Genomic DNA, 27,573 nt, shown 5'->3' on the forward strand with positions numbered 1-27,573 from the left:
ATATCGTATATCTGTGATTCTACCGATTTATTTTGTATTTTTCCCCCCCGGAAACTTCGTCACGCCGTGGGGGCGTGGCCTTCTGATGCACCGTCGAACGCTCGCGTTGCTATTGGCTGAGCGCGAAATTTCAAACGTAGGAACAGCAGCGCGTCAGAGAGAAGAAAAACAAACCTAGCTAGTAACGATGCAAGTTATCGAGAGTAATTGATTTGTGAATCAAACAATCTGATAGATTGGTCGGAAGCGACCACCAATTGAGATTTTAAAGTACGTTTTTAAACTGAATACAAAATGGATATTCCCACATACTTACAGTAAGTCAACAGTAGCTACTTTTAACGTCAACGTCAACGGTAACGGTACCCGGTGTTAGCTTCATGCTAGCGGTTAGCTTTGCCGCTACGACTGTATCGTAGAGTTGTAACTCATTTATAAACGATATAACTTTGCACTTTTTATTGTTACGTATTTTCGTCCTTTTAGGCGCTTCAAAGACAGTCTGAGCACGTATACGGGAGACGACCCATTGGAGCGATGGGACAGGTCAGTAACTTTTCGGTAACGTTAGTTCGACTGCTCTGAGTTAGCATTAACTAACGTTAGCTCATGTTTTTAATTAATGCTAAAGTTTTTTTTTATTTATTTTGTATTGACAAAATGAATTATACAAAGAATCAGGTAAACAGCATTGACACATACACATCGAGTCTAATTATTATACAGTGTTCTTATAACGAAAAGAAAAATCCAAGAAATAATACAGACAGATAGTTACACAACTTTAAAAATAAATTTAAAAAGAAGGTAACGTTACCTGTAATCATATACAATCACGTTTAGTAAGAGGTTTCAGGGAAAAAGCTCTTTAGTTTCAACAAGTTTAATATTAATTTGACGTTAGTGAACGTTATTTATCGACCTATATTACGTATTGTAACATTAGTGTCAGGTGTAATGGTTGTAATATTTTTTTGGGGAAAAATTACATTTTTTTTCCCATCCCTGTTTCCTTGTCTGTATAACCGTAATTGTCTGTAATTTTTTTAAATTATTTTCTATTCTTTAAATATTTTCTTTTATTTCTTTTTTAATATTTAAAAAAATATTTTCCATTAATTTGCAAAATTTGTGGTAAGTATGTAACGTTACAGCTGTCTTTAAAATCAGTGTTAGGTCCTGTGCCTTGTGCATTTTATTATGTTATTGTATATTCCTTTTTTATTTTATATGCACATATAAAGAAAGAAAGAAATTGTTACATAATGATGCTCTTTCCTAGTTTTGCTTTATTAATACCGTAGACAACCTGTAAGATCATTTCCACACAGTGTTCCTCACCTCCCAGTCCCAGTATATTCTTTTATTTTCTTAAATAATTTTCATTTCTTTTCCTTTGGTACGTCCCCTGTAATCTGTCCTACTTGTTTGTTGCCAACATGTCATTTCACTTGACTAACATGTACACGTCTGACAGCTAAGAGTAGAGTACTGAAAGCACCCTTCCCTGTGTGTTCCCCTAGCTTTGTGGAGTATCTGGGACAAAGATTACCTGCAGGCGGCTGCGGTGAGATGTCGCTGGTGTTTGACAGCGTCGTGGAGACATTTCTGAACGTCGAGCGCTACGCAAATGACATCAGATATGTGAACTACTGCATCAAATGTGTAAGTCTCACAGAAATGTTATGTTGTTATCAGGCATGATAGATAGAGTTGTAGATAGAGAGATGGATAGATAGAGAATCATAAACGGCTCATACATCATGAACGATATGACGGTAAAATGAAAGTGTTTCTTAAACCGCAGCTCTTTCAAACTGCTGTATACCTCGAAACCGGTAACCGGCCCATACCTAGTTGTTGTAATACAGAGGGTTTTTGCGGTAGGGCTGGGCAATATATCAATATTATATCGATATCGTGATATGAGACTAGATTTCGTCTTAGATTTTGGATATCGTAATATGACAAATGTCTTCTCCTGGTTTTAAAGGCTGCATTACAGTAAAGATTTTCTGAACTTACCAGACTGTTGTAGCTGTTCTATTATTCACCTTTACCCACTTAGTCATTATATCCACATTACTGATGATTATTCATCAAAAATCTCATTGTGTAAATATTTTGTGAAAGCACCAATCGTCAACACTACAATATTGTAGTGTAATAATCGAAATCGAGGTATTGGGTAAAAAATATTGTGATATTTGATTTTCTCCATATCGCCCAGCCCTATTTTGCGGTGTCTTAAAAAGTCTAAAATGTCAAAATCTAAATTTTAGGCCTCTTTTTAAAAAGTCTTAAATTCGCTGAAGTATTGTGTTCTTTTTTTTTTTAAGATTATTTTTTGGGGCTTTTCCCTTCATTATATTGACAGTGGATAGACATGAAAGGGGGGAGAGAGATGGGGGATGACACGCAGCAAAGGGTCACAGGTCGGATCCGAACCCAGGCCGCTGCAAAGGACTCAGCCTACATGGGGCGAGCGCCCCTACTGGGTGAGCCAGAGGCCGCCCCTTAAATAATTTTAAACAGATCTTAATTTTCCTACATCCATGCAACGCTGCCTCTAATGCTCTTTTTATTATTCCGTGGTGTTGAAGTTCTTTCTTTGTTTTTAGATAATTTTTTGGGCATTTTAGGCCTTTTATTATATAGGACAGCTGAAGATGTGAAAGGGGAGAGAGAGGGGGGAGGGAATGACATGCACCAAAGGGCTGCAGGTCGGAGTGCAACCTGCGGCCGCTGTGACAAGGACCGAGCCTTTGTACATGGGGCGCACACTCTACCGGGTGAGCTATCCTGGCGCCCCATTGTAGTTCTTTGTTTCGCTACTCCAAATATAATGTCGCTGTATTACGACTACAAATGAGACTAATGTACAACTTATATTGCAGCCAATCAGCTTTCGTGTTCGCTGTGGGGAAGGGCAAGTCAAGCAATAAAAAAAACCAGAATGTAGGGCTGAGTTGATGTTGTGATAAAGGTCCTAAATGTCATTCATTATAGCCTTAAATTTGACTTGGTGAAACCTGCAGAAACCCTGAATACAGCGGTCACACAACTGCAGTTGATTTGGTATTCAGACGGCTTCTAACTCTGTCTCCCAGGCGAGTTATTATTCGGACCCCAGCGAGCTGTACCGTTACGTCTACAGTAAGGGCGTCGGCACCAGGACCGCTGCCCTCTACGTGGCCTGGGCCCAGCAGTTTGAACAGAGGGGAATGATCGAGCAGGCCGACGCCATGTACCAGAAAGCCATGGAGAACCAGGCACAGCCAGCCGACACGGTCCTTAACGAATACAGGTAAGGACAAAGGCAGGGTTTCCCCCAGAAAAAAGATGTTGAGCCCTGGTGGCAAGTGGCTTCTTTCAACGAGAACCCAGCTAGGGCCGGTCCCAGACTGATGGCTATGTTTACATGGAAACGATCCGCAGAGAAAACGCAAAAGTGGCGTTGTGTTCTCACTTTGTATTCTGCGTTTAGACAAGTGTTATGGGGGTGGAAATCTGTGTGCATATGGTGACGCAAAAGTGTGTGAAATTGTATGTAGTATGTGTGGTAGTGTGAAGCACTGCCACATAACACCACCAAGTCGGCGCGCCTGCGTAGCAGGGCTGCTCCCTCTTAGTCGACTAATCTGTGGTTTTGGTCTTAGTCAACTTAGATCTCTTTAGTCCATTAGTCGGGCAGCGGAAGGGAAATGGCAGCGGAAAGGAAATGGCGGAAATCTAAACACCCAGATGATCTGCTTACTTATCAGTCTCTTCTTTCCTCCTTCGCTGCCTCTATTTCTGCAGCAAAAAGCTCCTTCTATCAAACCAAAATTGAATCCTCTTACTCAAACCCCAAAAAACTTTTCTCCATCTTCTCTAACCTGCTAGATCCCCCCATTTCACCTCCTCCCTCCTCCCTTCTACCAATCCACTTTGTCAACTACTTTGTAAAAAAGATAGATGATATACGCTCTTCATTCTCCACCACACCTTCTCAAATCACCTTACCATCTGTCACATCTAGTACTCTTGCCTCTTTCACCCCTCTATCTCCAAATCAAATTCTTACTTTGATTACCTCTGCCCGCCCAACGACCTGCCCCCTGGATCCTATCCCTTCTCACCTTCTCCAGTCCATTGCTCCTGACCTCCTTCCTTTCCTCACCCATCTCATTAACATCTCCTTGTCAACTGGCTGTTTCCCCGATGCCCTCAAAGAGGCAAGAGTGACCCCACTACTCAAAAAACCAACACTCGACTCCTCTGATGTAAATAACTATAGACCTGTCATCCTTCTTCCTTTTCTATATAAAACTCTTGAGCGTGCCATTTATAATCAACTCTCTACTTATCTCAACCAGAACAACCTTCTCGATCCCCACCAGTCTGGCTTCAAGGCTGGCCACTCAACAGAAACCGCCCTCCTTGCTGTCACTGAGCAGCTTCACATTGCTAAAACAACCTCTCTCTCTTCCATCATCATCCTTCTAGACCTTTCAGCTGCCTTTGACACAGTGAACCACCAGATCCTCATTTCAACACTCCACAATCTGGGTGTCTCAGGCTCTGCGCTCTCTTTGCTGACATCTTACCTGTCAGACCGAACCTACCGGGTAACTTGGAGAGGATCCAGCTCAGAGCCTTGCCCACTCAAAACTGGGGTTCCTCAGGGATCAGTCCTGGGTCCCCTCCTCTTCTCTCTCTATACCAACTCCCTTGGGTCTGTCATTCAGTCGCACGGCTTTTCTTATCACAGCTACGCAGACGACACCCAACTAATTCTTTCCTTTCCTGAGTCTGACACTCAAGTAGCAGCACGTATCTCGGCCTGTCTGACCGACATCTCTTCTTGGATGTCCACTAACCATCTGAAACTCAACCTTGACAAGACTGAGCTCCTTTTCCTTCCAGGGAAGGGCTCTCCTACCCAAAACCTGACTATAACAATCGACAACTCTGTGGTAGTCCCCACCCAGACTGCTAGAAACCTGGGTGTGACACTTGACGACCAACTCTCCTTCACTGCCAACATTGCTGCAACCACCCGATCGTGCAGATACATGCTGCATAACATCAGAAGGATACGTCCACTTCTAACGCAGAAGGCGGCTCAGGTTCTGGTTCAGGCTCTAGTCATCTCACGTCTAGACTACTGCAACTCCCTGCTGATTGGCCTGCCTGCATGTGCCATCCGACCCCTGCAGCTCATTCAGAACGCAGCAGCTCGACTTGTCTTCAACCTCCCCAAGTTCTCTCACACTACACCTCTCCTCCGCTCTCTTCACTGGTTAACAGTGGCTGCCCGCATCTGCTTCAAGACACTAGTACTTACATACAGGGCCATGAACGGATCAGCCCCAGCTTACATCCAGGACATGGTCAAACCATATACCCCAACCCGCCCACTTCGCTCTGCATCAGCCAAACTGCTTGCTGCCCCCACACAGCAAGGGAGAACTAATCACTCAACCAAATCCAGACTGTTCACTGTCCTGGCTCCCAAATGGTGGAATGAGCTCCCCACCGACATCAGGATGGCTGAAAGCCTACACATCTTCCGCCGAAGGCTAAAAACTTATCTCTTCCGACTACACCTCGGTTAAAAAAAAACAAAAAAAAACAAAAAAAAAAACTCTTTAACCTGCACTTTTGTTTCTTTGTAGCTTAGCTTATTTAAAGCTAATGTACTTGCACTTACTACTTGTTGTCTAGAGTTTGGACCTTCTCAGTTGAATGCACTTAATTGTAAGTCGCTTTGGATAAAAGCGTCAGCTAAATGACATGTAATGTAATGTAGTCATGTCTGATGCTGTTTTCATGCTGAATGACTTATTTCCAAGAACTGTACGAGCACATCTCTGGTAAACACAAGAATTAAAGTGGTGCTTTTAGCATGACTCTTTGCGGAGAAACTCAGATTTACAGATGTGTCGATTAAATCAACTAATCGATTAGTCGATACAATTGAATGAGTGTTAGTCGACTAAGACTTTCTTCAATCGAGCACAGCCCTACTGCGTAGAACCTTCCTTCTACTTCTCTCCCTAGTAGCGCCAAACCAAAACATGGCGAAGCGAACAACAAAAGCTGACAATTTTGTCTGGACAGACGAGGAGGTGGAGTTATTGCTCCAAACAATGCGGCACACATGCAGCGCACACACACACACGCGGCACACACTCTCGCACAGTGTGTTTTTACCCTTTTAGACGGGAATGCGATGGTGGACCGTTTTTAAGATTTCCATTCTGGAGTGTGGTTTCACTTTTTTGCCTTTTTTTTTAAGCCCCAAAGTTGCCGTCTAAATGAAAGGCACATCTGATCAAATATTTTGTCGTTTTCACCCGCGAGCGTATTGGTGTAAACAGGGCCTTACACTTACTCCTTACTAGGTTGTGTGGAAGTTGTAATTTACAGGGGGGGGAGGGGGTTACAATGCAGGAAATGAAGGGTTCCAAATTTAAATTTTGCTCAAAAGTAGAGATCAATGTTGGACCCAAAGTTACGCCCTTGGTTGTGTGCATATGAACATACACTGTAGAACAATCTGGCACCAACATGCACAACAGTAACTTTAATGTGCTAATAAAAACATACTAAAGTAACTAAATCTGATCTGCAGGCAGTTTCAAAGAAGAACAGGAAGCCAGGCTCCAGTATCAGGTAAGAGTTTATCCACTTTGTTTATTTAGGAAGTGTGTGTGTGTCTGTGTGTGTGTCTGTCTGTGTGTGTGTGTGTGTGTGTGTGATCTGTGTGATCTGTTTGTTTGATTTGCCTTATTTTTTTATTTTTTGTAAAGCAGGGAGTCGAAACCCTTTGCAAAACTCCAACTTAACCAATCAGATGTCCTCCCTTGCAGAGCCTGGAGCTCCAAACAAGGTCCGTGGCTTTTGAATTTCAGTCATATTTATTTAATAACCGCAATATCTGCTTTTCAAAATCCACTAATAGCCATTGTCCCGTGTGACAGGCCTCTGTGGATTGTCTACCCAAACCACCTGCACAGATAATAATGTAAGTTACTTTTTCTTTCTTTCTAATGTGTTGCCTATAAGGCGGGTTTGATACCTCCGTGTTACGCTCTGGCTACGTTGAACGCGGAACGTACGCAGAATGTCTCGACCTGCTGCACACAGGCGACGTAGGATTGTGTGAGTCACAGGCGAGACGGAGAGCTTTTGCTTTGGAATTGTTGTTGTTTCTTCGGTTTTTGGAGCCGGCACAGAGCTATGAAACGTCCAATCTACTGTTAGCTGTTAGCAGAGGACGCAGGGATTGGTGTAAAGCCCGCCTCAACGGTTGTGATTGGTCCCTCGATTTGGAGAAATTGGAAATGGGCTTAAAAGGGCTCTCGGCCAGACGGACATGCACAGCAAATCTCAAATTTTCCGGAAGTTCGTCAGGACTTTCCCAGGCTAGTTTTTGGCACTTTCCCTGAAGCCGATTCGATTTTTATTTTATATATTTCTTTTATTTATATATATATATATATATATATATTTTTTTTTTTTTTGCGCTTCTCTTGATGTTTTTCTTGGTTGTTTTACGTCGTTTTTGAAGCTTTTTCTGACATTTGTGTCCCTTTTTTTTCTGTTTACGTGTTGTCACTTTTCCCGAAGTTCTTTGTCACTTTTTCCAATGTCTTTGTCGTTTTTTTTTTTTTTTTCTGCGCTTTTGACATTTTTGACATTTTTTTTTTTAAAGCTTTTTAATATTATTTTATCAATTAAGTTTCTTCAAATGCTATAAAATTGATTAAAACGCACATTCAATGAAAGTAGTGAACTGATCATTTGCTTTACTTGTAAAGAGCGTTGAACGGAACTATCCCCGTTATTTTTTTTTTTGACAATTTGGTTGAAAGAAACTCACATTTATTTATTTTTGATTTTATTTTTATTTTTTAAGATTATTTTTTGGGGCTTTTCCCTTTTTATTATAGTGACAGTGGATAGACCCGAACGGGGGAGAGAGATGGGGGATGACATGCAGCAAAGGGCCGCAGTTTGGATTTGAACCCGCGCCGCTGCAGGACTCAGCCAACATGGGGCGGATGTTCTTATTGGGTGAGCTGGAGGCCGCCCCTGAAACCCAGGGTTAAAACCAAACTGCCAATACGCTCACCGACAGTCATCAATTCATTTCCTGTATATTGGTAGTTTACTTTTAAAAGACATATAGACACTTTATGATGTGTTTCTGTGTGAAAGGGCCGCACACACCTCTCGTAATATATATATATATATATAAATGGAAGTCTGTCCTAGGTCTACGGTTGTAGAGCGGATCTCCACGGAGCATATGCACCACTATGTGCTGCTCTCTGCCGGTGTCGCCAGTGTCGCCGGTCCGTTATAGCCGGGACACACCAGGCCGATTATCGGCCGTCTGACAGTCTGGCGAGGTCTGTGACTCGAGTCTGTTCGCTGTGTCCCGTACTGTCGTCAGTCTGGGGGGCTGTCGGCGCTCATTTTGGCCGACCTGACACGTTCAGTCGCCGGCAGGGCAGTCGGGACTCACCCGGAAATGGGGAGCGGGATGAGCGTGACTAAAGTCTCTCAAAATCTGACGAAAATCTTTTAAACTGACCTTTTGTTGAGCTGAAATGAAGACAGATTCAGCAAATGCACGGCCTATTTCTCTCTTCAAATGTTTTCAGAAACATGTCTCTGTGAACTATTTTAGTACAATATGAGATATCGTATTCTGAACGGCCGCCATGACAGTCTGGCTTTGAATTTCCGGAGAAAGCAAACCCATGTGACGTGTTCGTCCAATCAGCTGCCGGTTTTCATTTCCTGGGACACATTACAGATTAGCGCTGCCTGCTGTTATAGAGATGTATTACGTCTCGTCTTTTTGGTGTGTTCTGTGGCACTTTTTGGACCAACACGGGGAGACTGATCATCTCGACTGGCTTTTCTGTCAACGATCAGCTGTCTGGTTGGTTTGTAAGCAGCTTTAAGGTAAGTTGCAGAGGTTCTGTAAAGCTATGCGAGGCCGCGTTTCTCTTGGTGAATATTTTCGTGTTAGACGAAATGCTTATCAGTTTTAGTCACATTTGAATCATTTTTAAATATGTCGGTCTCTGCAGAAGTGTCTCACAGGCCTGAACATGCAAACTCCCGTGTGATCTTATACGTGTGCGTCCTTCCTCCGCAGAGTGTCTCGCTCTGAGACGTCGGGGACGATCCCCTCCGGCCAAGGCGCCAGCGTTCGGACGGCGTCGGCGTACACGCAGGAAGCGCTGGTTTGCGAAGGATCGGAATTAAGCTTTGAGGAGGTGCGAGCAGAAAACTACCTGCGTAAGATCCGGGAGAAGAAGGAAAAGGAGCTGAGAGAAATGGGTAAGTGGAATCCAGCTAGGCCTGTAACAATTCTTTGTTGAATTGCTAACATTTGCTAACGTGCCCCAGGCTTATAACTGTTAATGGTAATTGTCAAATATATGTTCATTTAGAGAGAATACAGTGTTTTTATAATAATTGAAGAAAGTTAATGGAAAATACTGGCCCAAAGGCCAGAGGAAGATCTGATTCCAGTTATCTGTACTCTCTAATTGTTGGTTAATGAGACTAATGATGCCAGAACTCAGGGATCAAAACCAAGACAATATATTAAAGTCAAGAACATGTAGTGAAGCTCAGCATTTAAGGTTACAGAACACAATTGTGGTTTCATAAAATGATACTAGATTTCCCTAACCGCAGACAAATGTATACGGAAGTTCAGATCACCAAAAGTCTGTCAGATTATGAACGCCGTCTAATCCAATCCCTACTCTTTTAACCTCTTGCTTGAAGGCGCCTCCTCCTCTCTCCCTCCTGTCTTCCGGGCAGAAGTTCCTGCTCTCACACACCCACAAGAGCTCCAACCCCCGCGTTCCACTTCATCATATGGTAGAGTAATGCATACACTCAAATTCCTGGACTTATATGGTATTCAAATCTTATGCTAACTTTGTGTTTCCTGTGTCTAATACACACTCAGATTTCTGAAGTGTACAGAATGTACAGTATATGGTAATTCAGAGCTTGAGCTAATCTAACAGTGTGTTCCAAGTCTATACATATACAGGGGGTACACTATAATAAATGATTTTTGGGGCAATTTGCTTAAAGTGCTCATATTATGCTCATTTTCAGGTTCATAATTGTATTTAGAGGTTGTACCAGAATAGGTTTACATGGTTTAATTTTCAACAACACCATATTTTTGTTTTACTGCACATTGCTGCAGCTCCTCTTTTCAGTACCTAGGTAAGGACTACTAGCCAGTCAGATGCAGAGTAGGAGGGCGTCCCCTGACAGTACCTAGGTAAGGACTACTAGCCAGTCAGAAGCAGAGTATGAGGGCGACCCTGACAGTACCTAGGTAAGGACTACTAGCCAGTCAGAAGCAGAGTATGGGGCCGTGCCCTGACAGTACCTAGGTAAGGACTACTAGCCAGTCAGAAGCAGAGTATGAGTCAAATTCGACCCAAGGACAACACAAGGGTTAAGTAAGATTACCTCGTCAAGCCTCCCATGCTGTGTGTTGTTGAGCGAGTTATTACCCATGTCATAACATCTGTTTGTGATTTGTTTCAAGTAGCGGAGATGATGAGGGAGGAGGAAGAGAGGATCCTGAAGAACACGTGTCGTCTGGAGGACGTGAACCAGGTCCTGGAGGTATTTGGAGCTTTTAGCAGCCAGCCTTCATCACGGCAACTCTGAGCTTTTTGTTGTCTTGTTTTTCAAGTGCTTTGTTTCACTTTCCACGTAACGTGACATCATGACTTTGCGTAAACGTACACGTCTCTTTCCTAAAGCCAAGTGGCGTGTTATCTGTACGCATTTTGAGCTATCCGCGTGTATGTCTACGCTGTATACAGCGGATGTAAACTTTAGTAACCACGAAAACACGTAGCGTGAGCGTGGCGTTTCTGTTGCATGTCGGTTGCGTGACGTTTTCTATGTCGTTCCACACCAGAAAGGTGTCTGACGCAGCGCTGCTGCTGCTGCTGCTAGCCTCGTCTGTACACATGGATGTTTCCAATTGATAAAATGAAATACCATGTTAAAGGTATAGTGGAGGATTTTCCCAAATTTTAGAAAAGATCCGCCCTCTCCACTTTTTGAAAAAATGCACATGCGCAATACTCTGCCTGCTCCCGAGAGGGAACGCCTATTAAACGTGTGCACGAGAGTGCACGGTTTACAAGTTGCTGTCGGCATGGTTCATACGAGCTACTTTCAGAAAGAAGATTTGCACTTTTTCACAAATGGAGATGTTTCGATATCGTGGCGCGGATTTGACTTTGCCAGGGCTAGCATCGCTAATCATAGCTTAACAACAATCAACTTTCACTAGCAGTGATTTTAAATGGATTTCTCCAAATAGCGCCAAACTTTACCCAACTTATGTGAGAAACTTAAGGCGACTGAGGCATCAGTGGAGAGCCCAACCTGTGCTTTCAGCGCGCCAGCGTGTGAAACATTCTCCCCAAAACACTCCGGTCTTGTTTCTTTCTTCAGAGGCCTTTCTCTTCTTGTCGTACCTTTCGTAGACACTTGTAGCTCACCAACACATATACACCTGAAAGTATTCATGCGCAGAAAGCGAAAACTACCCTAGGGACGAGCACGTACGACGGCCTTACGTAAACATAGCGCCAGAATGATTGACAACCAGGAGGACCAATAGTCTTGATGATCCACCCGGAAAAAGAAAATCCTCCACAATACCTTTTAAACATAAATATATACTGATATGATTACAGCAAAGACAGCGTCGGCAGTATTGACGGCAAAATAGGCTCCAGAATATTTCCTTCTGTATTGACAGGTGCAATATTAGAAAATCAATGTTTTATTTTTTTTTTTTTAAATTACATTTATATCAAAACCTCGACTTTCAAACATCAACATGTCATTTGTTAATATGTATTTGTGTCTAAATGACATATAAACATCTTATTCTATTTTGCCTGGAAATATTTTGCTTCCAACACGCTGGCATGTCGCGTGAAAAATAGGCGTCGGTTCTATTTCTAGCAGGCATGCGTTTTGAGCCGTACGTGTCACGCAGGCAGTGTGCATGCTCTAACCTGTTACCATGGGAGCCCAAATATAAACGGACATGACACGCCCGCGCAACGCTTCCAGTGTGTAACCGGCCGTAGGAAAACAGTAGGCGTGGGAATCACCAGAGGCCTCACGATACGATATCATCACGATACTTATGTCACGATACGATATTATTGCGATTTTAAACATATTGCAATATTCTGCGATATATTGCAATGTATTACCTTTTTTTCCAACTTCAAATGATGTCCCCAAAGGAAAATTTTGTCAACATCTGTTTTATCTAAAAAGATACATTTTGTGACTGTTCATCTCACTTCAATTGTATTGCTGCAAAATGGGGATTATCAAGCAGACAGACTGACCAACACATATATCATAAAAGATCCATACGTGGCGTCTATGTATTGATACAGTATTGCCACGAAAAATATCGTGATACTATGCGGTATCGATTTCCCCACCCTAGAAAGAAACATTGGGGAAGGCTTACAAAAAAAAAAAACGGTTGCAAAACGCCACACACAGGATGCGATCCCAGCTCTAGTGACAGTCCTGTGTTTTACCCTTCCACCACTCCAACCAACCTCCGCTGACTTCCCTCCTTTCATACTACTCGCTACGGCGAAAATGTACTCGTAAGGGTCAATGGCGGCCGAGCGGCGTTGAAAAACACGCTAAAAAGCGATTATGCGTCTTTATAACACGCCAAAATGGCACACCAATTGGCGTGTCATACATACGCCACCCCATGAGATCAGTCTGTTCCACGTGGATTGGGCATCGTTTTTTGCTTCTAACAATTCTGATTCCGATTCTTCCTTTTCCATTCCGGTTCTTCTCCATTTTCGGGACCCTATTCTTTGAGGGGTGGAGTGGAAATCGATACATCGAGTCAGAGGTCGATGTATCGATACGCCCCTAATAACGCCCTATTCTGAAAAATGAAACTTTAGTCACAATCAGTCCTTCCAGAAAAGTTTAGTGATTGTTGCGGGCAAATATCCTTGATTATGCGGCATGTTTTCTTAAACAATGCGATGGAATGTGCTATATGATATTTATGCTATTTTATGCGATGAAATTGCGGGAACTTGCAAAAACTGCGGTTTGATGAAAAAGAGAAAAAAAAAGCTTTTCGATGATGTTCACATCGCGTAATTACGTCACTTCATAACGTTCCCATGGCAACAGGGGCTAAATGGCTGCTCTTGTGTGAAGTAAACGTAACATTTTTCAACTTTCTGCTAAGATATATTACGGGACTTTTTTACAACGAAAATGCGGGGATTATGAAATCTTGCAAGCACCGCATATTTTGCGCGGAAATCAGCAATTTATGCGCCGTATTTGAAAAAATGCGGGGGCCCCCCCGCATAAATACGTGGACTTTGGCTGACTTATGCGTTGAATTATGCGATCGCATAATCGTGTTTTTCTGGAGGGACTGGCTATGTAAAAAGCAGAATAACTTAACGTGTAACGCCAATCCTTTGTTTTCTCAGCCGCAGCTGTCCGTAGCCGAGAAGGCCACCAGTCTGAACCCCGATCCTACCCAGCAGCCCTTTGGCCGTGCTCGACCCTCAAACCGTCTGAGCAACAGGCGCTCTCTCGGCTTGAGATTACACCACGAGCCGCCCTTCATCCACGAGGCCGCCGCAGCTGACCCGCCTCCGCAGCAGCACAGCACCGCGGCTGCTGACGGGAGCGTTGGCTTACCGCCTCCAGCGTCTGTCGCCCCGGCGTGGACAGTTCCGCCCCGGTCCACTCAGCTGACTGTCGCCTCCGAGCAGACGGACGTGTCGCTCCACGGACCCGACGCGCTGTGCCTTCCTCCATCGGTCCTGGCTGACAGGAGCGTTCACTTACCGCCTCCAGCGTCCGCGGAGTCGATATCGGACACCGGAAACGCTGACTCCGGAAACGCTGGCGCTCTCTGCCAGGACAATCGTGTTCAGCCCAGCAGCTCGCGGAGCTGTCGCCCCCAGGAGCACCACGCCACGCAGCGGTGAGTAGCTTCTGCTTCTGCTCGGATGATTTCGGGAGCTTCTGAAGCAACCAGGCTTCTCAGGCTTTGTGATGATGTGGATTGGGCTGCATTATTCTGTATTATTTTCGGTAGGTAAAGGGACTGTGGGAGGTGAAAGGGACAGGTGCACGGTCTATAAAGACAACCGGACGGGAGTCATTGTAGTCTGGCTGATTTGGCCCCACAGTCAGCAGCCAGTTTAGGGTTGGGTACCGTTTGGAATTTAAAGATTGATTGCTATTCTTTGAGAGTGATGAAAACCGATCACATGCCTAATTCAAAGAAAAAACTTGAAAAATGAACTCTCTCTCTCTCTCTCTCTCTCTCTCTCTCTCTCTCTCTCTCTCTCTCTCTCTCTCTCTCTGTGTGTGAATCATTTCCTTCCCCCTCAGTGATGTCAGTCTCCCGCCGCAGCTCGAGGACAAATTCAATCGTAAGTACCCCAGTTGGTCACCAGTAAGCCCTCCAATCATAGCTTCTTGTGAATGTTTTCATACCTTGTCTCTCTGTCACTGTCTCTGTCTCTCTCACTCTCTGTATCTCTCACTCTCTGTCACTCTCCCTCTCTCTGTGTGCCTCTCTGTCACTGTCTGTCTCTCGCTCTCTCTCTCTTTCTCTTTCTGTCTCTCTCTCTCTTTCTCAGTGTCCCAGGGAAGCACCGCTAACCTGTCTCACATCACTCCCAATACTTCACTGGGCTTTGTTCAGGCCACACCGTCCAGGGTGCTGCCGTCACCCACTGTCAACACCCGGGAAGCACTGGGTGAGCACGACCACCTGTCTGCCTGTTGGGGATTTGTCTGTCAGCGGTGTTTTCGGTTCATGTTCATTTGAATGCAGATGCTCCGACATGGACGTTTGTGCAACAAATCTCCAGTGTACAGCATCACAGCATGTATTGCCGTTACTAGTTTCCAATGCCTGTCCCTAGAAGGGCTTTTAGAAACACTCATTAAGAAACAAACATTAAGCATTGCCACGTCCATCCATCATGATGTCAATTTATTCATTTACAGTTTATTAAATTGTGATGCTGAGCAAGAACAGAGTGCGTGATGACGCACCTGCTTCTCAGAATTGTTGGATGTGTGGATTTTGTCTTCGTGAAGCATTACAAAGAGTAAACCTTTTTTATGGTCTGGTTTTGTGTCACCCAGATGTGATAATGGACATGTTCCAGGCTCCGACGTTCCAAGAGGACCCGTTCAGCAACACGTTGGTGTTCGGCGCTGCCGAGAATGAGTTTGATCCCGGCTTCGCAACAACCGGTAAACGTGCCGCACACAGCCGCCTGTACAGACGTTATTCCATCTCAACTCGACTTTATTTATAAAGCACCTTTCATGCAAGCATGCAGCCCAAAGTTCTTCACAGAACCAAGCTAAGGCTACGTTCACACCGTAAGTCTTCATGCTTAATTCAGATTTTTTTGCTCAGATCCGATTTTTTTTTTTTTCTTTGGCTGTTCACGTGACCTTTTTAAAATGTGTCCTATATCAGATTCCAGTGTGAACTGTTTGCATTTCAAACTGACCCGCATGCCCAAAAGACCAATAACAATGACATCAGACGCAGCACGATGTTGCTCTAAAGTTAGGGAGGTTATGGAGGAAGTCAGCATTTTGGCTTTTATTTCAAAATGTCATTGTGTAACGGCAGCCGTAACATTAATGCTCTAAGGCTCTTCGCCTTCCTTAGACACTGCAGCCATGTTCTCCTGTGTCCCCATTCTTCCATCGCGGCTGACTCCCGCTGGCGCATCATTGTGATAAATGTCGATGTAGATCACGTGTGTCAAACTCGAGGCCCGCGGGCCAAATCCGGCCCCTTGTAAGTTTTCATCCGGCCCACATATCAGTTTAGGTTCACAACAAATTTTGGCCCGCCTATATGTGCACCAAAATCAAAAAGACAGAAACTGTTTTCAAACTGTAATTACGCGACACTCAAAACAGAATTTGACAGATTTGCTGACTTGGACATTCAGAAATTCCCACAGAAGCAGTGAGTTTGCATATTCAGGCTGTGAAAGAGGTTGTTGTAAAATATGTAATCGTGGTTTTTAGCTCGATTTGCTAAACTTTATAAAGGAACTTTTTTGCTGACTTTTGTCGACCGAACTGTAAGTGACAAAACTGTATGAGACATGCAACAATCAATATAGTCAAAATTTTTTGACTTTCAATTAAATAAAAGCATGTCAATAAACTAAACATGTCTGGCCCTTAATGTGATTCCGATTTTCTAGTGTGGCCCTTAGTGAAATTGAGTTTGACACCCCTGATGTAGATTGACGTAAAAGTCAAATCCTCCTTGGTTTTTCACACTGTGGCCGCATTACAAAACAATCAGACCTGGGTCTGATTCAGGACCACATATGGAAGTGGTATAAATCTGATTTAAAAAAAAAAAAAATCTGATCTGAGTGTTAACACTACTTCTGAAGAAGCCTGACCTGGTCACTTGACCCCCCAAAAAAAAGGTCTGAACGTAGCCTAAAACACAGATGAAAACGCGCAAAACGGGGGGATGGAACTGGGGTCATCTCGGAAGAAACTTCTCTACATTTGAAAGTGAAATGCATCACCCTGGGGCACTTTGAGAGCAGAATTAAGGGCCTCCTGATTGAGAGAAGCTTTGCTGAACAAACAGCAACCGTCTTTTATGATCTTATGAGAAGTGTACAAATATCCCAGCCCATTATGAAACTGGCGGGACTAATGTGATCGGTAATTACTAAGAACCGCAGATGAATCGAGCTGGTAGTTGATTTTGAAGTGCGGTAGAATTTCAATTGACTGAATTCTTGTGTCGTATTTTTTTTTTGGAAGACGGCGTCTTCTCCGTCACGAAGCCTGCGGCCGCAGCGCCGTTCACGGTCTACGAAGAGAAGGACGAAGAGAACGGCAGGTAAATATCGTCATGAACATCCTGATTACAGGGTTCAGGTTTTTCCTGCACGGAGGAGTTTTTGACGCCCTAGCCAAAGAGGCTTTGGCCAGCCCCCAAAATAAAATCACCAGCATCTTTTTCTGTGATGAACTAAACAATTTGAACGTTTATATGAATAATGTTCCCGTTATTATTTTTGCCCGTGTTCAGCGCTGCCGCTCCCGCTCCTGCTGCAGTCGAGAAGTCTAAACCAATCAGAGCGCTGGCAGAAATCGCCGTGCCCAGCAAACCCAGTGTGAGTATGAAGAAGAAATGAGTAACGTTTGTTTGTTGAGCTTGAGAATCCCATTTAATGACCCAGACGCCCCCCCTCCCCGAGCAGGACACTCCTGCAGACCTGACGCCAGACGAGAGCACCATGTGGGGCGCGCGCTACAACTCGCTCCACTCGCTGGCCGCCTGCCCCAACAGCACCACGGACTTCGCCATGCTGGCTCAGTTTGTCTCCACTCCGTCAGCGCACAAGACGCCTTTCAACGGCAAGTTCTTCGAGGAGGACGAGGAAGACGGTAACGTACCTGACACACAAACACGCGCAGACACACACAGACACACACAAACACGCACAGACACACAAACACGTACAGACACACAAACACGCACAGACACACAAACACGTACAGACACACAAACACGCGCAGACACACAAACACGCGCAGACACACAAACACGCACAGACACACAAACACGCGCAGACACACAAACACCTCATAAACCATACGGTAAACACAGACAAAGACAATAACTACAAAACAACAATGACCTTAACAGAACACAAACAACATAAACACACAGACACACACATTAAATACAAGTACAATCACATATAAACAAGACACACACACACACACAACTCAGGTACACACAGACACACTGTATACACACACACCTGGTCAGACACAGACACACGTACACACATACACACACTCACGTACACACAGACACACAAACACATGTACACACACAGACACACACACGGACACACACATACACACACACACACACACACAGACACTTCAGTTTTTTAGCTACATTCTCTTTTTGTGTCAGCCTTCCTGCTCAACATGTACTTCTTTCATTTTGGGAACATGGTTGATTTCTGTTCTCCAGAGAACAACTGCCATGGCAAAGAGAACGCCGACGAAGATGCTTTCATGAGACGCCAGCCGAAAAAACTCAGGTAACCTAAACTCTCATCTGTCGCTGCTCAGCGTCAGCTATTCATCCCTCAGCTATTCATCCCTCAGCTATTCATCCCTCAGCTATTCATCCCTCAGCTATTCATCCCTCAGCTATTCATCCCTCAGCTATTCATCCCTCAGCTATTCATCCCTCAGCTATTCATCCCTCAGCTATTCATCCAGGTCCCTGAGAAATCTTAAAGGCCAAATGTACATTTCATTCTTAATTAAAAAATCTGCTGTGGAGACATTTGATTTTGTTTAGTTACATTAAAACGGTTGAAGCTTATGGCGTTAGGATTATGTCCTATCTGGCGAGAGCGATTAAACCTGCTCACGAGCCAATGATGTCATCATTATATCACACACGCAGGTGTTACTGTTCACCCGCCATTTCAACAATACAACTAATGGCGTTTTTCCATTACATGGTACCTGCTCGACTCGCCTCGCCGCACTGTGCGTCCCTTTTCCATTGCAGATTTTAGTACCGCCGTTACATTCCCCGACTAATTTCCTGGTTCTCCTTCTCCGTAAACAACATGAAATCAACAAGATAGTTAACTTTTACTGCTCCAGATTTCCCACCGTGGTCAGAAAGAACAGGGCAGACACTTTGTTTCTCTCACATATATATGACTCTAGAGTCACTACTCGCTGCGGAGATAATCGCCGTCACTCTCTCACTTCTCCCTCGCTCACCAGCTACACACACACACACACACACACACACACACACACACGGCGACTCGACACACACCAGCGCACCAGTATAAACCTCAGGCCACTTGTATGCTACGGAGAAAGCTCTGCGTGGAGCCTCCGGCAGCAAAAAAACACCGCTGGCTAAACTATTTTAAAATGCCGTCTGTCGCTAGCAATGCAGCGATCAGTGACGATTCTTTCCGACCAATCAGCAGCCTGCAGGGTTTCACGTCACATTTTCGGCTCGCCTCAGCTCGCTTGGAACCTCGACTGAGAAGGTACTAAAAAAAGTACCTGTCAGCAGGTACCAGGTACTTTTTCGTAATGGAAAACCAAAAAAGGCGAGGCGAGTAGGTACCATGTAATGGAAAAGCGCCATAAGCAGCACGCGCAGAGAGCAGCCCCCACGCGCCCCCCGCCAGCGTCCTACACGCTCTCGCGGGTAAATGCTGCTCTCGAAGTTGATTTCTGCTCGGCTGGATGAAACCAAGAGAGGGCACTGGTCCTCCTATGATTGGTCACTTTCAAGGCGATCTCACCCACACAGGCCTCCTAAAGCGTGTCTTATGCTTCTGCGTTAAATCTACGCCGTGGCTACGTACGTAGGTACGTGGAGACGCCGTAGGCCGACGCCACCTCTCAAAAAAGATGTAACTACACGTGGCTCGGCCGTGGCTTGGGAGCGTTGCATCCTGGTTCTCCTTCTCCATAAACGACATGAAATCAAGGAGAGGGTTAACTTCTCCTGCTCCAGATTTACCACCGTGGTCAGAAAGAACTTTGGTTCTCTCACTATGACTCTAGAGTCACTACTCGAATCTTATCCCCGTCACTCTCTCACTCGCTCTACCACACACACACATGCCGGCCCTGCTATTTTCTTAAAGAGATCAATGCAGCAGTATAAACTTCAGACCACTTAACGTAGGCTATGGCGAGAGCTCTGCATGGAGCCTCCACAGAACCATAGATCACGCTTTACTTTACCTTGATTGACAGCTGTCGTTCAGGAGGCTCGGAGTTGTTGGAGGCCACCGGCTGTAGCACACGATAGCACTGTAAATAAAGGACTGTACTATCGTCTCTCATCTGTTCGGTTGTTGGAATATGTGCACTGCTTTTGAAATGTCTGTAAATCCTTGCAGGTGTATCTGATGTACCCCTATCTCTAACATCACTTGACTCGTGTTAAGTGTTCTGCCAGTTTGATTAATCTATTACAGAAATGTAGAGCCAACGCACCAAATACTTTCTACTTTTGCCATGTTTAACGTATTAGTAGAACGCATCCCACATTAGGGTTACATCATCATACACCACGTTAGAGCCCGACCGATATATCAGCCGATATTAGGCATTTTCCTATTTTTAACTATCTGTATCTGCATTTATAATAGCCGATAAATGAATATTTAAAAAAAATTAAATAAAAACGGACGAAACCCTGTTCAACCATGTTGTCAGCTTTGGCGTTGTATGGTTTGTCCAACAGAGGGCGCTCTACAACCTCCCTCGTGTTTAACCCTTTACGTTTCATATCTTAAGTTTTGTATTTTTTTTTATTTATCAGAACTTTAATATATTTTGATGTTCCTCTGTTCTTTTGTAAATAAAACAAACACATTTATTTTTAAACTGCATTATCATATTATTTCAGTGAGGACTCATAATTGAGTACAAATAACTAATGTTAGGGAAATCTGTTTGTGTTTTTGTTATGCGTTTTTTTTTTTAATATATATATATATATATATATATATATATCTGCCGATGTATCGGATTTTTATGGATATCGGCCTTAAAAATCCTTTATGGGTCGGGCTCTACACCACATTATGAAACCTTGTTTCTGTTTCTGGTCATGTGAAGGCCGAAGTGAGGAGTAGGTCTCTGAGTATGTTCTCTGTCCCGTCCCGCAGCCCAATCCTGGAGACGAGTCCGTCCAACGAAACGGCCTTCAGTCAGCTGGCGCCCTCCTCCGCAGGACTCGGCACCATCGTGGGCGAAGGGCTCGCCGCCGCACCGCACTGCCTGACCACTTCCTCCTGCACCACCATGGTGCAGCCCCCACCTCCGGCCGTGCTGTCCTTCCGAGACCAGACCCTCTGTCCCCCCGACTCCACAGACTCCACCACAGCCCCCGGCTGGGCGGTGTACGCCAGCCCCGAGCAGCCTCCCAAACCGCACCCGGAGAATTCGATCAGACCTAACGGCGAAGTTTTTGCCATCATGGAAGATGTGGACAAACCGTCCAGTCCAGAGCGGCTCCAGAAACCAGTCTGTGACGTCCCCATGAGCCCCGAGTGCGCTCTCGCAGCGGACTGGACGCTCGTCCGAAGCCCCGAGCGCACACCGGTGCCGGACCTGGACGCCTTCCTGAGTCCCTGTCCGCCCGGCGTCCCGGACGTCCCCATGAGTCCGCAGCAGCCGCCGTTCTGCGCCGACGTGCCCATGAGCCCGGCGCCACTCGGCGCCGAGGACGAACCCATGATGAGTCCGGAGAGGCTGAGGCCGAGCACCGACGCGTCCGTGAACACCAGGACGCCGGCGGCGGTGGTCCAGCTGGTGTCGGACCCCTGGGCCGATGAGGTCATCTCTCGTCTGCTGTCATCGCTGAGCCAGCCGCTCACCTCGCACCCCTGCTGCACCACCTGGCAGTGCAACGTACCCAACATCACCCCCAAGACCACCATCAGCATGGGTAACCAGCTCAGCAGAATAAAGAGCAGCTTAAACCGACCTGATAGTGCAAAGTTTGCACCGTTAAGTTAACTGCCAGTCGAGAAATATACTGAACAAAATTATAAACGCAACACTCATGTTTTTGCCCCATTTTTCATGAGTTGAACTCAAAGATCTAAGACTTTTTATGTACACAGAAGGCCTATTTCTCTCACATATTGTTCACAAATCTGTCTAAATCTGTGTCAGTGAGCACTTCTCCTTTTGCCGAGATAATCCATCCACCTCGCAGGTGTGGCATATCAAGATGCTGATTAGACAGCAGGATTATTGCACAGGTGTGCCTTAGGCTGGACACAATAAAAGACCTCTCTGAAATGTGCAGTTTTACACTACTACAGGCTGTAGGTGGTGCCAGAGGATTACCTGCTTCATGTAGTTCTACTGGAACATAGGGTCAGTTTCAGCAAATATGACAGGTAGTTTTATAAGTCTTACCTAGTGCACCTTTAACCTCATTGGAAGAGGGCCAGTCCCAGACTGATGTCGGCGTTAATGTAGAGCCCACTTGTTCCATACATTTCCTACTTTAAGTCCGTGCTAAAAGCTAACCGGAGATTTGAAAAGATGACTAACGTTACCTCTAAGTTTCCAACCGAGCTGTAACTGTAGTTTAAAAATAAAAAAACATCTTTAAAATGCATTATAAAACCATTCCCATTGGCTTAGGCCTGGGAGACCCTGTAACTTATAGTATTATTCTTATTGTCGGTTAACGGTTAACATCACTAATAGCAAATGTTTTTCCTCCCGGCAGGAAAAGCGTCCCTGCGCGTCGACTGTGTCCTGGGAGAAGGGGCTTTTGCAACGGTGTACCAGGGTACCGACCTCCAGACCTCAGAGAAGGTGATGCTGAAGGTAAGACGCCGTTAAGACCCAGTCTGTGACCTCAGCACTCCGTACGTATCTTCAGGATTCAGTCCAGTGTTTCCTTTTAGGATTTTTTTAACCCATTAAACAGAACTGACACTTCGCTGCAACACAAACAGATATATGTATTCACCTCTATTCACACACACACACACACACACACACACACACACACAATGAGTCATATTTTCAGTTGTGATTGAACTGTATTTTTTGAGTTACTATATAGGCCGACTTTGATCTTGACATATAGGCTAAGCATTCTGTAGCAAATAACAATAAACCCACTATTAATTATCTTAATGCAGTGTAACTACTTCAGCATGGAAATAATGCTCTTAAAATACAAACGTTCTCCGACATGCACTCTAACAATGCAGCCCTGTTTCTGATACCGTGGGGGGCAGAAATGTTGCTGTGGGGCGCCGCCGCACTCAAATCAACATAGAGGAAACACTGCAGTCGGCTAATTGAAGCGACTTCTGCCAAAGCGCTGCTGAACAAACTATCGGACTCTTTCTGTGTGTCTATATATCTGTTTTCATGCTATCTGTTGATGTATTTGTCCGTGTATATGCAGGAAACGGTCTGTGAAAACAAATCTCCCCCATGGGACAATAAATATCTATCTAATATCCATGGGGAAATCTAATTGATATTTTTTTTTGTACCTGTTGTCCAGCAGCAGGTTGTGTCTTAAGGCCTCCTGCACACTGGCTGCGTGGCGTGAGCGTGGCGTTCCTGTTGCGTGTCAGTTGCGTGGCGGCTGCGTGGCGTTTTCTATGTCTTTGCACACCAGAAACGTGTCTGTGGACATGCCGACTGTTGTTGTCATTACTTAGAATTCCTCATGGGGGAGACAGAAACTACGCACTGTAGCTTTAAGTAAAGGTTTTGATAATTCCGTTTAAATACTGTCCCCAACTAGAGCTGCACGATATGAGGAAAGTATCCGAAATATATATATAACGTTGAATATCGCGATAACCATTTTACTGGCGATAAATAAACGGATGTTAGTGTTCTCAGTTCTGCTGCTTTCAGTTTTTTTTGCTAAAATACAACAAACTGCTTGTTGAGTTTAAAACTAATTTATTACACAAATTGAACGTTGAATAGAATAAAAAAAAAAAAAGGAAGTGCTGTTTTCTGCTGATATTTTCTTTCAACTAACACAAAAGCTCTTGGTCTTTCACGATGTGGATTAAAAACAAAACGATATTTTGTGCAGCCCTATCGCAAATAAAAGTATTTAAAATCTTACTTAATAAAGTATGTCTTCTTCTCCTTCTTACCCGCTGCAGTTTAACAATAAGAGCGTTTTAGATTTTCTCTGAAAACAAAGAGGATTTGTGTTCAAATGGATCTGCAGCTAAGAGAGTAAAGTTGGACAAAATGACTTCCCGTCTGCGTCATGTCGACGGTGAACACCCAAGGGGGTTAGCGAGCATCCGGAAAGCGTACCTCCTACGGGGAGATTGTAAGCTACCAAGCCATCACCTCCCGTTAGCGTTCCATTGACTCCCATTCATTCTGACGTCACTTTGACAGAGAATAACTTTACATCTGAAGAGTTTAAAGACTCTATTTGTCCGTTGTTTATTTTTAAATAAACACGACAACGTATAAAAGGCTCCATTACCTTGTACCTCACGTTATGGCTCCGTAGCAGACGCTTTTATAACAATAGGCTAACGATTGGGTCATAACCACGAGACTTACTGTCACACAGTAGAGGAATTACCGTATAGTACAGGAGAAGCTCACAGGCAGTTTGGACTTCCATTATCTGTTTAGGTTTAATGACTAATGTTAACTAGCATGTTAGTGATCAGTAATTAGCCTGTGCCTATGTTATCTCCTTACATATACCTACGCTCACCGTCTCTGTAAGATTGGGAATGATTGAGATTTCTCTCGGCACAGCTACCAGAAGACTTCACACTTTCAGACAGGTTGCTCACGTCACATCTACGTCTTCAAGCTCAGCTGGAGGCTGCTCAGTAACGCTCAGCCAGCACCGGGAAAGAGACTTCACTGGTCTCCGTCCTAGTCTGTGGCGTCGCTGTGTCCATTTCTTTTACGGTCTATGTGAACTCTTCCTCTCTCTGCTGTTGTCGCCGCAGGTTCAGAAGCCGGCCAATCCCTGGGAGTTTTACATCAACACGCAGCTGGACGCGCGCCTGCCGCACAGCGTGCGCCACCTCTACAGCAGCATCCGCTCCGCCCACCTCTTCCATAACGGCAGCGTGCTGCTCGGCGAGCTTCACAACTACGGCACCCTGCTGGTACGTTCACACCCCCCACGCCTTTTATCGCCTCAGAGACTCTCTGATGGATCCCTGCACGGACTGTAACGTTTAAAGATGCATAGCCTCCATGAGATTTTGCGTTGAGGAAACCTCTGTATATGGGCGCCTGCTCTCCGAGGTGAGCTACCCAGGCGCCCATATATAGAGGTTTCCTCAACGCAGCAGTCGCAGGTTCGACTCCGCCCTGCGGCCCTTTGCTGCATGTCATTCCTGTATGTATTATTTTGTGGCGGGAGAGTTGCCGTCGTGGTTTGCACTTCACGGCCTCCCGTAACGACGTTCTCTTGTCCTTTGGCGTCAGAACGCGGTGAACATCTACAAAACCCTGAGTGACAAGGTGATGCCTCAGCCTCTCGTCATGTACTTCAGCGTCTGCATCCTGCACATGGTGGAGCAGCTGCACGCCGCCCGCATCGTCCACGCCGACGTCAAACCGGACAACTTCCTGCTGGGAGAGAGGTAACCACCCGCCAACGCGTTTTTATTAAACCGCTGTGATTTGTCACGAGGAGTCTGGAGGAGTCTCTGTCACCCCCGCTAACTGTCGTCGCCTCCCAGGTTCTTGGAGAACAAGGGGTTCGAGCCGGAGGACCTGGACCACGGCCTGGCCCTCATCGACCTCGGCCAGAGCATCGACATGGACCTTTTCCCAGAAGGCACCGCGTTCACCGCCAGGTGTTTGACGTCGGGCTTCCAGTGCACGGAGATGCTCAGCGGGAAACCCTGGAACTACCAGGTAAGGAGTTGTACTGGCACATGATTCCCAAGTCTCTCAGAAATGTTAGAAACATTTTTATCTTGCACAGCTCTTATTATCGTGCTGATGTGATTAACAGGCAGAGCAACTAGAAGAGATATTAGCAAGCTCAGACGTCAATTCAAGACACCTTTTTTGGCAGGTTTCTTTTAAAGGGTCTAACTGGATTCTGTGTGTGTGTCTGTGTGCATGGGCGTCTTTCTGTGTGTGTGTGTGTGTGTGTGTGTGTGTGTGTGTGTGTGTGTGTGTGTGTGTGTGTGTGTGTGTGTGTGTGTGTGTGTGTGTGTGTGTGTGTGTGTGTGTGTGTGTGTGTGTGTGTGTGTGTGTGTGTGTGTGTGTTTGTTTTAGACGGATTACTTTGGAATCGCTGCGACGGTCCACTGCATGCTGTTTGGGACGTACATGCAGGTGAAGAATGAAGGCGGTGTGTGGGTGACAAACGGTGTATTTAGAAGGTAATCTCACACACACACACACACACACACACACACACACACACACACACACACACACACACACACTTTTTTGGGGACTTTTCCATTCCAGGTGGCTTCCACATGGCAAAGCATTTACATATCGAGTTGAAATAAAATACTATATAGACAGGTAATTACTATCAATACCTTGAATAGCTTTTGCAGAAAGAACGCCAATCATGAACACTACTAGACAAGGGTTTGGTTAATGAAAGTCTTTAAAAGATCGTCTGGGGGATGTTCTGTTGGATTTGTTGACAATAAGCAAACTATAGAACACCAGACTTATTCTTTTAGGCGACATCTACGCTACTACGTTTTCATTTTTAAGCAGCCTTTTGAGACCACAAAAAAAATAAAAATCTTCGTCCACACGAGATTTAGCTCCAGCAGCAGAACTAATCTGCGTCCATATGAACACGTCTGACCTCACACATCACATGACCGTTCACACACACACTGGGCATGTGGTCGGAAAATGTATATTCACAAAAATCTCATTTCATATTTGCTAATAATATGTTTGATTCATGTTAACCCTCTTGTTGTCCCTGGGTCAAATTTGAAATACATCAGAACATTTTGGTTCACTACTTTTAATTGAATTTGGGTCTTTTATTCAATTTTATAGCATTTTGAAGGGGAAAAAAATGATACAAGAATGTTGAAAAAAAATGGACAAAAGGTGCGGGGGAAAAGAACGAAAAACCCTGACAAAAACATCGGGAAAAGTGACAAAAAACTTGGAAAAAAGTGTCAACAAATTTTAGTTTAGGGGACCCAGAACAACAAAAGGTTGCAGGTCAACGGGAAGACAACACGAGGGTTAATAAATTCATAATTTTTTAAAAACTTTGCAGTTTCTGTTACTTTTTTCAAAGTTTGTCGCGTTCTTGATTTTATTTTGTCACTTTTGTCGACTTAGTGTTTCCTTCCTTCCGTCTTTTTTTGTGTCTTTGTGTCAGGGGGGTACTTGGCTTTAAAATCTAAAGGGGGAACATAACTGAAATAAAGTGTGAGGACCAGGGGTCCTGCACCCCCCTGTTGAAGATCTCTGTCCTAAACAGCTGACAAAACCTAACGTGAGATCTTGTGTCGGTCTCTGCGCAGGAACCCCCACAGCGACTTGTGGCAGGAGTTCTTCCACACGCTGCTCAACGTGCCGGACTGCAGCTCCCGGCCGAGCCTGGGCCTCCTGCGCTCCGCCCTGGGGTCGACGCTGCGGCACAACTACAGCAGCCGGCTGCCGGCGCTCAAGAACCGGCTGACGGTGCTGCTGCTGGAGCGCCACAAGGCGGCGCGCAGATGACCCGCGTCTCCTCCGTCACTCGGGGTTAACCTTTAGCTCTTAATGCTGCGGTGAGATGTCACCGGAGGAGGCCTTTCAGCATCGGAATTTGTACAATTAGTTTTTTATTTTTTATTTGCTTTTATCTTGTCAGATTTGTAATTTTATTGAAAAATAAAAGTTATGTGGAAGGGA

At 44.9% G+C, this 27,573-nt stretch overlaps 1 protein-coding gene across 4 annotated transcripts; it reads left to right on the top strand.

Moving 5' to 3' along the window:
* The first annotated feature begins 138 nt into the window (after positions 1-138).
* bub1 (BUB1 mitotic checkpoint serine/threonine kinase) lies at positions 139-27,573 on the top strand. Of its 4 annotated transcripts, none has more exons than XM_039781460.1 (25): positions 139-317; positions 487-546; positions 1,524-1,665; positions 3,111-3,307; positions 6,620-6,660; positions 6,798-6,877; positions 6,969-7,012; positions 9,161-9,345; positions 9,802-9,897; positions 10,589-10,668; positions 13,572-14,074; positions 14,488-14,528; positions 14,739-14,858; positions 15,253-15,363; positions 16,927-17,005; positions 17,198-17,282; positions 17,370-17,556; positions 18,158-18,227; positions 20,853-21,634; positions 22,433-22,533; positions 24,672-24,833; positions 25,159-25,316; positions 25,416-25,593; positions 25,963-26,069; positions 27,201-27,573. In XM_039781460.1, exons 1-25 carry the CDS (start codon positions 295-297, stop codon positions 27,397-27,399), a joined length of 3,831 nt encoding a protein of 1,276 aa, XP_039637394.1. In that variant the 5' UTR covers positions 139-294; the 3' UTR covers positions 27,400-27,573. The 4 variants fall into 4 exon arrangements, with proteins under 4 accessions (XP_039637394.1, XP_039637397.1, XP_039637395.1 ...); XM_039781463.1 differs by having other exon boundaries at positions 10,592-10,668; XM_039781461.1 differs by having other exon boundaries at positions 6,801-6,877.

Source organism: Perca fluviatilis, chromosome 18, assembly GCF_010015445.1.
Source record: "Perca fluviatilis chromosome 18, GENO_Pfluv_1.0, whole genome shotgun sequence".
Lineage (NCBI taxonomy): Eukaryota > Metazoa > Chordata > Actinopteri > Perciformes > Percidae > Perca > Perca fluviatilis.

Excerpts from the sequence above, each read along its gene's own strand:
- bub1 (XM_039781460.1), top strand. The coding sequence starts at position 295 with ATGGATATTCCCACATACTTACA. Across the intron at positions 6,661-6,797 it reads AAGCCAGGCTCCAGTATCAG|CAGGGAGTCGAAACCCTTTG; the intron begins GTAAGAGTTTAT and ends TTTTTTGTAAAG. Across the intron at positions 15,364-16,926 it reads TCCCGGCTTCGCAACAACCG|ACGGCGTCTTCTCCGTCACG; the intron begins GTAAACGTGCCG and ends TTTTTTTGGAAG.